Here is a 12,401-nt window from a genome sequence, read left to right as displayed (position 1 = left end):
GGTAAGGTTTGTGATATCTAGAATAGTCAAATACTGTTAATATTATAATATGTAGTTAAAGATACATATTCGCAATAAAGCTTTGTTGTAATAAAAATATCATTGCTGTTTAAATAAAAAAAGACACACATAAAAAAAGTTATAACTAGTTATTGTTTACGGTAGTAAGGTCAAATTGTCAAGTTGAACTGATTAAAAAGGAGAACATTTTGCCGAGCACAACAATAGCAACATCTAAAATTACAAAGTTTAATTCATGTTAATCTTTACTCGCCATACAGTTCCTTAAAACTCATCCATAAAACTAAACTTCAACATCTGAAACTTCACCTATAAATGAATCAATTCAGCAACTAAAAGCAGCAATTTCTTACCAAACGTATTATTTTACCTTCAAGGGATTCCCCCAAATAATCCACACGAGCCTTAACCACTGCAAAAAGTGTCAAGTAAGCGACTAAGGTGGCATTTGTACTTCGGATATGAGAAGTGCATGCCACAGATAAGAACAGAAGAACTGTACATGCAAAACCAAGAACAAGCAGAAAGGTGGTTCCCAGTTATCTGACTCATCTAGTGCACTTCATCACTCCATTTCTGGCCATTACTGCTGCCTGTGTTGATGAAATGCAGGGCATCGGTGAAAGCACTAGGTAACTATTATCTGCGTCACGCGTGACAGAGCTAACACACTCTCTCTCTCTTTTGCAAACACTCACTTTCTTTCTTTCTCTCTGCGGCTCTACTCAAAGTCTAACTCACCTCTCAGACCTCCAACCGGTTCTTTTCTCTAAAATCCTGTTTTGAAATATCACAAGTCAGATGCTTTTCCGTTTAACCTTTCAATCCCTAACAAAACTAAAGACAAATAAGAAGGAAAAGGAAACCAAACAGGAAAACCGTAAGGAAGAAACTCACCATCACCGAGGAGAGCTACTCCACGCTCTGCCTGCAAGTTGAATGTTTTGATTTTTTCCTAAGTGTTCCAGCGAGAGAAGACGAGTCACAGGCTCAAGGGAGCAGGCTGCACGCGTGCGAAGGGAGAAGAGAAAGACGAGAGATGGTTGAACGAGTGCGCCTCAAACAGTCGTGAGCTCGCTCTCCTCTCTTTCCTGCCCTGCCATCGCAAAACAAAACGCCCACGCTTCTTTTTCTCTGCTCTGACCCCAGTGAGCTCGCTCGTGCTTTCCCTCCCTCCCCTCCATCTCTCTGTACACAGACAGAGACGGCCCATCAGGACACAGCCAGCCAATCGGTGATCAGCTCTGTTTCTCAGCCCAGCAGTGCACACCCACACAAACACATACACACAAAAAAAGAAGAGAAAACGAGAGAGGAAGAGAGATAAACGGCAGGAGGAAGAAAGCATGCAACAGGATGTTGTTGTGGGTCAGAGGGAAAGTGTATATGACAACAAACAAAAAGGGAACGCACGTAATGACGATATGTTCACTGTGCACCGCATAGCGCTTTGGACAAACCAAATGTACGTATGCCCAATGAGAGAAAAAAAAACATAAGAGGAACAAACAAAGACAAGAAGAGATAATGAGACGATATGAGATGAAACTTCTTGAGACAAGAAAACAACTTGACATGACAAGAAGGCAAAGAGACTTACCAAAAGAGAATATACATAAGACAAGCAGAAAGAAATAAGAATCAAGATGAGACGAGAGGAAAAGAGACCTGAATAAATTACGATAAAACAGATGAGAGGAAGGAGATAAAAATATTTAAGGGTACAAGAGAGGATACAAAAATGAAAGAAAAACAAGAGAAGAGAAAAATAGAAGAGAGATATGATGAGGACAAGACGAGTTGAGACAGATTACAGAACATGAAAACGCTTGACAGGACATGACAAGAAGAAGAGACTAGATGAGATGATAAGAGATTAAGCTTAAGAAATGTGAGAAGAAAAGAGAGAAGACAAGACGGCAATATAACACTAGAAAAACTAAATGACAGAGGAGAAAAGATGAGATAACAAGAAAAGAAAGGTGAATGAGACTATAAAAAATAGAAGAGAAACTATGGAAAAAGTGCAAGAAAGGACATTTGATAAAAAAGACAAGACTAGAATAAGAGACTAAATGAGACAAAAGGAGAACAAGATGAGACAAGATGTAAAGAAAAGAAACGAGAAGATAAGAGATTAAACTTAAGAAATGTGAGAAGAAAAGAGAGAAGACAAGACGGCAATATAACACTAGAAAAGTGAAATGACAGAGGAGAAAAAGATAAGATGAGATGACAAGAAAAGAAAGGTGAATGAGACTATAAAAAATAGAAGAGAAACTACGGAAAAAGTGCAAGAAAGGACATTTGATAAAAAAGACAAGACTAGAATAAGAGACTAAATGAGACAAAAGGAGAACAAGATGAGACAAGATGTAATGAAAAGAAACGAGAAGATAAGAGATTAAACTCAAGAAACGTGAGAAGAAAAGAGAGAAGACAATAAGAAAGGAGACAACATGGCAAGAGAAATTACAGAGGAGAAAAGATGAAAAAAGATAAGATGAGACAAGATGAGATGACAAGAAAAGGAAGGTGGATGAGACTAAAATATAGATGGGAACCAGGGAAAAGAGAACAAGAGAAGACACTTAATAAAAAGACAAGAATAAGAGATTTAACGAGACGAAAAGAGAACAGGATGAGACAAGATGTAAAGGAAAGAAACGAGAAGATAAGAGATTAAACTGAAGAAATGTGTGAAGAAAAAAGACAACACGACATGAAAGGAGACAACATGGCAAAATAACGACAAGAAATGACATAGAGAAGAAAAGATGTTATGAGACAAGATGAGATGACTAGAAAAGGGTAGTGGATGAGACTATAAATTATTAAGGGAGCCAGGAAAAGAGGACAAGAAAAAACACTTTATAAAAAAGAACAAGACAAGAAGAAGAGACTAAACAAGATGAAAGCAGATGAGATGAGACGCAAACGAAACCAATGAGAAAATAAGAGATTAAACTGAAGAAATGTGAGAAAAAAGATAGAAGACAAGATGACAACCTAAGACAAGAAGCGAGAAATGACAAAGAGGAGAAAAAATGAGACGAAATAAGACAAGATGACAAGAAAATGGTAGTGGATAAGACTATACAAAAATAGCGGAGAACCAGGGAAAAAAGGACAAGAAAAGACACTTGATAAAAAAGGACAAGACCAGAAATACTAAATGAGACAAATGGAGAACAAATGAGACAAGATGCAAAGAAAATAAATGAGATGATGAGAGATTAAACTTAAGAAATGTGAGGAGAAAAGAGAGAAAAAAACAAGAGATGAGAGGAGAAAAGAGAGAAGACAACAAGAGATGAGAGGAGAAAAGACGGCAAAACGAGAGAAATGACAAAGAAAAATTGAGAAGGGATAAGACAAGACAATATATATGACAAGAAAAGGAAGGTGAATGAGACTATAAAAATAGAGGAGAAACAGGGAAAAGAGGACAAGAGAAGACACTTGATAAAAAGACAAGAAGAGATTAAATGAGACGAAAGGAGAACTAGATGAGACAAGATGAGATGACAAAAAAAAGAAAGGTGGATGAGACTAAAAAATAGATGGGAACCAGGGAAAAGAGGACAAGAGAAGACACTTGATAAAAAGACAAGAATAAGAGATTAAACAAGACAAAAAGAGAACAGGATGAGACAAGATGTAAAGGAAAGAAACGAGAAGATAAAGAGATTAAACTGTGAAAATGTGAGAAGAAAAGAGAAAAGACAACAAGACATGAGAGAAGACAAGATGGCAAAATAACGACAAGAAATGACATAGAGAAGAAAAGATGTTATGAGACAAGATGAGATGACTAGAAAAGGGTAGTGGATGAGACTATAAATTATTAAGGGAGCCAGGAAAAGAGGACAAGGAAAAACACTTGATAAAAAAGAACAAGACAAGAAGAAGAGACTAAACAAGATGAAAGCAGATGAGATGAGACGCAAAGGAAACCAGTGAGAAAATAAGAGATTAAACTGAAGAAATGTGAGAAAAAAGATAGAAGACAAGATGACAACCTAAGACAAGAAGCGGAAGAAAGAAGAGGAGAAAAAATGAGACGAAATAAGACAAGATAAATGACAAACGAGAGAAATGACAAAGAAAAATTGAGAAGGGATAAGACAAGACAATATATGACAAGAAAAGGAAGGGGAATGAGACTATAAAAAAAGAGGAGAAAAAGGGAAAAGAGGACAAGAGAAGACACTTGATAAAAAGACAAGAAGAAGAGATTAAATGAGACGAAAGGAGAACAAGATGAGACAAGATGTAAAGGAAAGAAACGAGATGATAAGAGATTACGACAAGAAGTAACAACAAGAAACAAGAAATGACATGGAGAAGAAAAGATGTTATGAGACAAGATGAGATGACCAGAAAAGGGTAGTGGATGAGACTATAAATAATTAAGGGAAAAGAGAACAAGAAAAAACACTTGATAAAATAAAACAAGACAAGAAGAAGAGTCTAAACGAGATGAAAGCAGAACAAGATGAGATGAGACGCAAAGGAAAGTAATGAGAAAATAAGAGATTAAACTGAAGAAATGTGAGAAAAAAGAGAGAAGACGACAACAAGAGAAGAGAGGAGAAAGATGACAACATAAGATGACAAGTAAAGGGTAGTGGATGAGACTATTAAAAATATCAGAGAACCAGGGAAAAAAGGACAAGAAAAGACACTTGATAAAAAGGACAAGACAGGAAGAAATACTAAATGAGACAAATGGAGAACTAATGAGACAAGATGTAAAAAGAGGAAACGAGAGAAGACAACAAAAGATGAGAAAAGATGGCAAAAAAGAGAAATGAGAAGAGATAAGATGAGACAAGATGAGATGACAAGAAAAGAAAGGTGGATGAGACTAATAGAAGAGAAACAGGGAAAAAATGACAAGAGAAGAAGAAGAGATTAAATAAGACGAACGGAGAAAAAGATGAGACAAGATCTAAATGAAAGAGATGAGATGAGACGCAAAGGAAAGTACTGAGACAATAAGAGATTACACTGAAGAAATGTGAGAAAAAAGAGAGAAGACAACAAGAGATGGGAGAAGGCAAGATGACAACATAAGACAGGAAACGAGAAATGACAAAGGGGAGAAAAAATGAGACGAGATAAGACGAGATGACAAAAAAAGGTAGTGGATAAGACTTTAAGAAAATATCAGAGAATGAGCAAAAAGAGGACAAGAAAAGACACTTGATAAAAAAAGGACAAGACCAAAAGAAATACTAAATGAGACAATTGGAGAACAAATGAGATGTAAAGAAAAGAAACGAGACGAGACGATAAGAGATTAAATTTAAAGTCGCAATGAAAAGTAAAATAAAAAACTGTAATTTGTTTTGTAATATTGTGGTATTTTTTACAAATGATTTATCTGTGAGCTTCATTAATTTAAAAAAATTAATGTGCCCTCATAATCTTAAATCAAGAAATGCAAATCTCCTCCCCTCCTAAAAACGATCTCTCTTTACTTCCGGTCAAAATGTATGGCAGGTGGGCGGGGTCCAGGAGAACGATTAGCAACACGACCCAACTTCAAATGATCCAATCAGATCTCGATGGACAAATCCTGCCCTGCCTTAGTTCATTTCAGAGGCCGGTTTTACTCGGATACACGTCACCACAGAAAAAATTAGGCAATTGATACTTCCGTTTCATGGCGACTTTAAGAATGTGAGGAGAAAATAGAGAAGACAACAAGAGATGAGAGGAGAAAAGACGAGCAAACAAGAGAAATGACAAAGAAAATTGGAAGAGATAAGACAAGACCACAAGGTGAATACGACTATAAAAATAGAAGAGAACCAGAGAAAAGAGGACAAGAGAAGACACTTGATAAAAAGACAAGAAAAGAAAAGATTAAACGAGACGAAAGGAGAACAAGATGAGACAAGATGTAAAGGAAAAAAACGAGACGTTTAAAGAGTTTAAACTGAAGAAATGTGAGAAGAAAAGAGAGAAGACAACAAGAGAGGAGACAAGATGGCAAGAAAAGAGAAATGACAGAGGAGAAAAAAATGAGACAAGAGGAGATGACAAGAAAAAGAAGGTGAATGAGACTATAAAAAATAGAAGAAAACCAGGAAGAAGCCAATATACTGCAGGCCTTAAAATAGACAGATGAAGAGAGGAGACATAAAGAGAGAAAGACAGAGAGAGACTGTTATACCGGGGACCTCCATCAAACACACTCATTTCCTCTTCCTCTGTTAATGTTTGTGGTTTTCGCACACACATACACACACCTGGCATTTCTAACCTCCTGCTTATAACAGGAAAGTGACAAATGCAAATCTTGCTGATCGTATCTCCAAATGTGAACTGCAGGTGTTCGCTACTGCCGAGCTTACACATATCAACATTTCACACACAAAACATTCAACTTAGTTTTGGGTGTGCGTAACATTCGTCTTCTGGTTTGTAGTAAGACAAACCGACATTTCTTTAACAAGAGATATTGAGATTGGGAACACAGTCAACCTGGTTGACTTTCACAATTGAACCACTAAGTTTTCTGGTTGTACACAGAATGATCAAAAGAAAAATGTCTCTTAAACTGATCCCAAATCTGACAAATTAATTTAGGACCAGAAAAGGAAACTAACAGATGAAGATCATTAAATGTGACATTTTTAGTTGGTATAAATTGCATCATTTTCTTCAAAATGTAAAACAGACAAAAAAGATCTGTGCTGTTAGGTCTAAGATTACACAACATTTATTGCGTAATAACAGCATTAGTTTGTATCTTTACATATTGACCAAGCAACCAGAGTGCTGTTATTATTATTACTTCATATTTTGAAAGACAACATCAAAATAGATCCTATTTACCCTAAAAGCCTTATTGGTCTAAAGAAATAAAGTGCACTCATTACCTTTTACATCAAAATCTAATACCACGCTTTGCTTCTAAATCTCTTTGCTGACATAACCAAAGCTGCATATGTTATGAAAAAATACAAACCTACTAGATTTCAATGTGTCATAGTGCAAATGGTTCTAGCATGTTCTAAAGATGCTACTTGTGATGTAGACAGTTCTCAGGGCTTTGCTATTGTGGATGCTAGGGTGTTATGTAGAGATGTCCCAATTCGATCATGTGATCAGAAATAGGGCCCGATCAGGTGGTTTAAGACTCAACCGTAATCGGCCATTACCTCCCAATCAGAACTTAGATACAGGGGTTTAAATTGGGATAGGGCCGCCCAGGTCTCGCTCTGTCAGTGTGAACTGACGAGAAGCGAATAATGATGTGTTTTCTTTCATAGGCTTCACGCTCGTGCGTGCGGGGCACCCACAACAAAAACGTATTATGCGAGCGGGTTTTTACCGCTCATTTAAACGATGCGTCGATCGTTTTTGTCACCATGTGCTCAGTTAATCTACATCTGTACGCTGCTCTGCTTCTCACTCAGAACCTCATTCCAGAGATGAGAGAAAGAGAGGTATGAATGGTGCCCACGTCGAAAAAACATTACAATATGTTAACTGATCAAAGCAAAGTGAAGCCCACAAACCCTCTCATGCGAGGATAACCACGCAATGTGCATGTTAATGTGAAACTATGATGATAATAATAACAAATCGCCAACTACCGTCGTGAAAGCCTTCTATTGGCAATATGTCTATTAGCACAACCCTATGCTGCGTTCTGTCCGCTAATCTGATACTGTAATGAAAATGAATGTATATTATAAAACGGGCAGTTCTGGTTCTTCATTCTGAAAACGCTGTTGAAACGCGTTCTAAGCCTTGATAAAATACACCGGAAACCTCATGGTTTAGACCACATTAAGTATCACTGCGCCACTGTTGCTGCGTACTGATTTATGAAAATAAACACCACAGTCTTTGATCATTTTTTTTATTTGTCTACAATTGCACAATTAATGTAGCCTGACGTTGTCATACTCAATTCTAGTCAGAATTTGAGTCTGATACCGCTCCATTGAGCTAAAATTATGAGGCGTGTCTCAACCGAAAAATGCCTCTGCACTCAATTGGATAGACATACGACCAATCAGAGCAACGGAGTGTGTGATGTTGAAATGACGTATTTAGCAGCCTGACCGAACTGCTAGTAATTTCGCTACAATGATACTAAAATCATTGTAATTATACTAAGTCTGAGTTAGCGAAGGTACATCAACACCTACTATGTTTACAACATTTCATTTATATCACAACATTAAGTATTTACTAAGTCATACAGTAAGACTATCTCTTACCATTTGAACTTCATCCCAGCGATAGCTACCCATTACGTTGGCTTGAAAAATATCGGAGCCTAGCATGTCCCTCCACTTATTCAGCAGTCACGATTCCAGGCTTCCGAAAAGAAGCTGGCAACGACCGCTAATTATATCCATCTCGTCGTGCACGCCGAGTTGCATCGCTGTGATACCCATTTCAGTTGCTTCTTTAACTTTGTCCTCCATAGGAAGGACGGCGAAAACATAAACAAATGCCTTCGCGTTTCTCTGTTCCTCTTTTTAAATCAATGCTCTGTCGATATCTTTTAGAACAGACTCAATGTCAGAATCCACACATCTGAATTCACCAGCGGCAGCCATTTCATTGTAAACAGATTGAACACACGCGCTCTTTGGTGACGTGGTTGATACGTTACTGTTGATCATCTGTCCATCATCGTATAAAGCCCGCCCTCAAAATTTGATTCGTCGGCCTGTTTTGGTATTCGCATAGTAGCTCCTCAACGGTGAATCCCCAGACCGATCTTCCCCGTATTTCAAATCGTGGTGGGCGGGGCTAAGATCGGCTGGCACCCAGGCTACAATTAATGGCAATATCCAGATAAATATCAATAAATATTGATGAGTCATCTCGTCGATAAAGAGAAAACGTTCTCTGAGGAGTTACTCAAGTTCAGAGTTCATCATGCTTTCAAGCATATTTGATCATTACTTCAACAGTTGCACAATATAAATGTTAATGTATAAATTAGATGAATGGTGATTTATAAAATAAACACCACAGTCTTAAATCATATTTTCATTGTGTCTTTGCTGCGTCTGTGTTGGTTGGGAACTGCGCTCTGTTTCAGTCACACTTGATTCTGAGGAACTACTTTGTTTGGCGGAAGATTAATATTTGTACTAATATAATTACAACTTATTTGTGTTTTATTTGATAAAATACCGCTAACGTTATGCATATGAAGTAACCGTTTTATAAACGCAATAAACCCCTCGAAGCAGTAGGGTTACAGTGCATTTTATAACAACAACGCCCCTTAGCTGTTATAAAATGCACTGGTAACCCACTGCTTCTTGGGGTTTATTGCTTTAGTAACTCACTTTTTAAAATGTACAACTTTTAATAAATAACTATGTACATGCTTAGGATGTTTGCATTGTAATAATAATGTACACTTCAGATATAAAAACGTAGTGTTTTATCATTGAAATCTGATAACGTCCTATTAATTTAATAGAATGTTTGGGCTTACCAATTTGGCGCGGTGGCTTTACAATTGTGACGTCATGCACAATCCAGTCATTTATGTAGATCAGAGGTTGTTTCCAAAGATATTTAAAGATCACACACAGTTTCTGCCAATCTCATGTGAAATACTATAGAGTAGCATTTCATACTTCAAATGTCCATAAAGTCTTTCGTGTTGTCAGATTTATAAAAGACAGAACAGTCTTTCCGTTTTTTTTGTTTTCGAAAAAGGCAGAACTCTAGGAAGCATATGATGGGAGGAGATAAAGAGTTACAAGTACAGCACAGCTATACGTTCGTGTGGTTTACATTAGAGGCCGTTTACACACTGCGTTTTCATTGATCGGATCACAAGTGGACGACGTTAATGCCAGGTGTAAACGGTGTTCAAAACGTTTTGAGCTCTTCCACTTTCAACCACATTCAGAGGTAGTCGAAAACCCTTTCGATCGGATTGCTTTTGTAGTGTAAACGCACATGTGGTAGAATGCGTTCAAACAGCCACATGCGACCGCCTTCTCTCCGCCCATTTATCTAATCTGAGGTACTGAACACAAGTTTTACATCTTTTCTGACTTCTGGTGCGAACACACGGTGAACAGCGCTATTTTTAGCCTTTCATTGATAAAACTAAAGCGGCTGATCTCCGCAGTTTCATTTTGAAAGCGTGTGAAAGTTGTGTGATCCTATTTCATCAATTGCGCTGAAAATTCAGAGAAAGCTTTAACATATACATGTACAAAACACTGTGCAGCATGTTTTACTTACTACACAAGCAGCGAACTCCAACATAATATTAGTTTGTGTCCATATAAACTCGTCATTACTCCCGCTCGCGTTTAAAGGATAACATGAGAGACTCGCCCACCATCTCGACACAACACCCCCTCACATTATTCAGGACAGAAGTCAAAAGTGTACAAAAGAACCAGATTTAAGTGTAAACGTGATGTGTCTCTATCATCCAGTTGTGATCCGAACGATGAAAACACATCTTAATACCATTGCCGATTGCAAACAAAACACTTTATCATATTTACATTACATATTTACTTGTAGACTGTGGTTCCGACTACTAAACGGGGGTATTTTAACGTTGGGACCGCTCCATCACTCAGTTGTAAACGATTGGCAAATCTGCCGTCAAACTGGGCCTTGTTTGTAAAGCAATCTTCTTAGAAATGCAGATAACAAACATAAACCCATTCGCAATTACCTTCACTGTTGTCTTAATACAGGGTTACTTGGAAAGCTGAATAAGGTTATCTTCTCCTTACTTTCACAAACACACTTCTTTCATTGTGCCATTGTTAATTTTTGATTTATAACAAAGTTGTCACATGCAGTAATGATTGCGACTTCTGCTCAAAGGAACAATGCTAATGATGAGCGTTCTTGCTCTTACTCTGATGCATGTGTGGCCAATCAGCGTGAATAAATTTGCGCACAAGGCAGCATGGGGAAACCCAGGCTAGAGTTTAGGTGGAGGCAGAAAGCTAGCAAGCGTTTGTTTGGAAACACTTTACAACAAGGTTGTATTTGTTAACTTTAATAAATGCATGAAGCAAAAAAATATAGTTTTTCATTATTTATTACTCTTTGTTAATAATGCGCGCTCACTGGCGCTCCCTAATGCCCGCTCACTGGCGCTCCCTAATGCCCGCTCACTGGCGCTCCCTAATGCCCGTTCACTGGCGCTCCCTAATGCCCGCTCACTGGCGCTCCCTAATGCCCGCTCACTGGCGCTCTCTAATGCCCGCTCACTGGCGCTCTCTAATGCCCGCTCACTGGCGCTCTCTAATGCCCGCTCACACAGGCCCATGTTTAAAGCCCAGCAAGCATGATGCCTGAGTGTTTTTACACTGCTGTTAAACCAATATTGGTGTGCCAATAGTGATGATAGCACCGGCCTCACAGTGACTGAACCCACAGCTTAAGCCACACAACCACAAACAAATGAATGTTGTTGCTTTATCTGTGTGGGGACTATATGAACACGATAAAGGCTACAGGAAACAAAAAATGGCAACCACAAACAAACACATGCAAAACAACACTCTGTACTGATGCAATCTGTCTTCCTCATGGTGACCAGAGATAACTGTAAATCCAGCCAGTTTAGGGCATTTCCTGTGAGAAGCCTGTAATCTTCCTGGATTTGTGTGTGTGCGTATGGGGGTTTAAAGCTCTAAATTAGAGAAATTCATGATGGAAAAAAAGAACAGCAACACATACACATTGAGCATCACTATAAGTCAAGGCTGGATTGTGTTGTAGCTGTAAACTAAATTTACAGTGTTACAAAACTTTAATAGAACTATAACCTGCAGTTAGGTTGTGACTTACATTGAACAGATTGGTCTTATTCCTCTCGCAGAAAAGTCCTTGTGCCGGCATGTGCTTCAGCTGTTGCCATGAGACACTGCTCCCTAGCAACACATCTCGTGCCCATTGCAGGTTCTGTGAAAACACAAATATATTCAGTCAGCTCAGCGTGCAGGAGGGCAAGAGAGTTTGGATGACTTGAATGGAGTGAGGCTGGGGGAACCCAACACAAACACATAAGAAACTGGATGAAGCATGCAGTAGGTCAAGATCAACATACGTCTATGTCAAACAGTCTGATAAGACCTCATTGCAGTGTGCAGTAAGTAAGGATTAATTGATGTTAAATTATTTTACAAAATAATGCACACCCAATATGGTAATGACGCGGTATATACCGTTTCATCAGACGCATGCATGTTGTCGCGGTTACGCATCTGGACTGAGCATACCTTCAAGTCTCTGTTTGTTTAATGGGATAGTGGGAACAAATACCTTGTCGAACATGCCGATCTGTAGTTAACGTTATATACATTATATAGTAGACATTTTACACAGTAATGTTAGCTCAG

At 38.1% G+C, this 12,401-nt stretch overlaps 1 protein-coding gene across 3 annotated transcripts in view; it reads right to left on the bottom strand.

Moving 5' to 3' along the window:
• cabin1 (calcineurin binding protein 1) overlaps nt 1–12,401 on the bottom strand; it is a 102,360-nt gene that overhangs the window by 41,515 nt on the left and 48,444 nt on the right. For all 3 annotated transcript variants that reach the window (XM_065247647.2, XM_065247648.2, XM_073816266.1), the window contains one exon: nt 11,851–11,964. In XM_065247647.2, coding sequence (XP_065103719.1) covers nt 11,851–11,964 — 114 coding nt within the window. The remainder of the gene's footprint in view (nt 1–11,850; nt 11,965–12,401) is intronic.

Source organism: Paramisgurnus dabryanus, chromosome 11 (genome assembly GCF_030506205.2).
Source record: "Paramisgurnus dabryanus chromosome 11, PD_genome_1.1, whole genome shotgun sequence".
Classification (NCBI taxonomy): domain Eukaryota; kingdom Metazoa; phylum Chordata; class Actinopteri; order Cypriniformes; family Cobitidae; genus Paramisgurnus; species Paramisgurnus dabryanus.
This window is presented reverse-complemented; position numbering and strand designations above follow the sequence as displayed.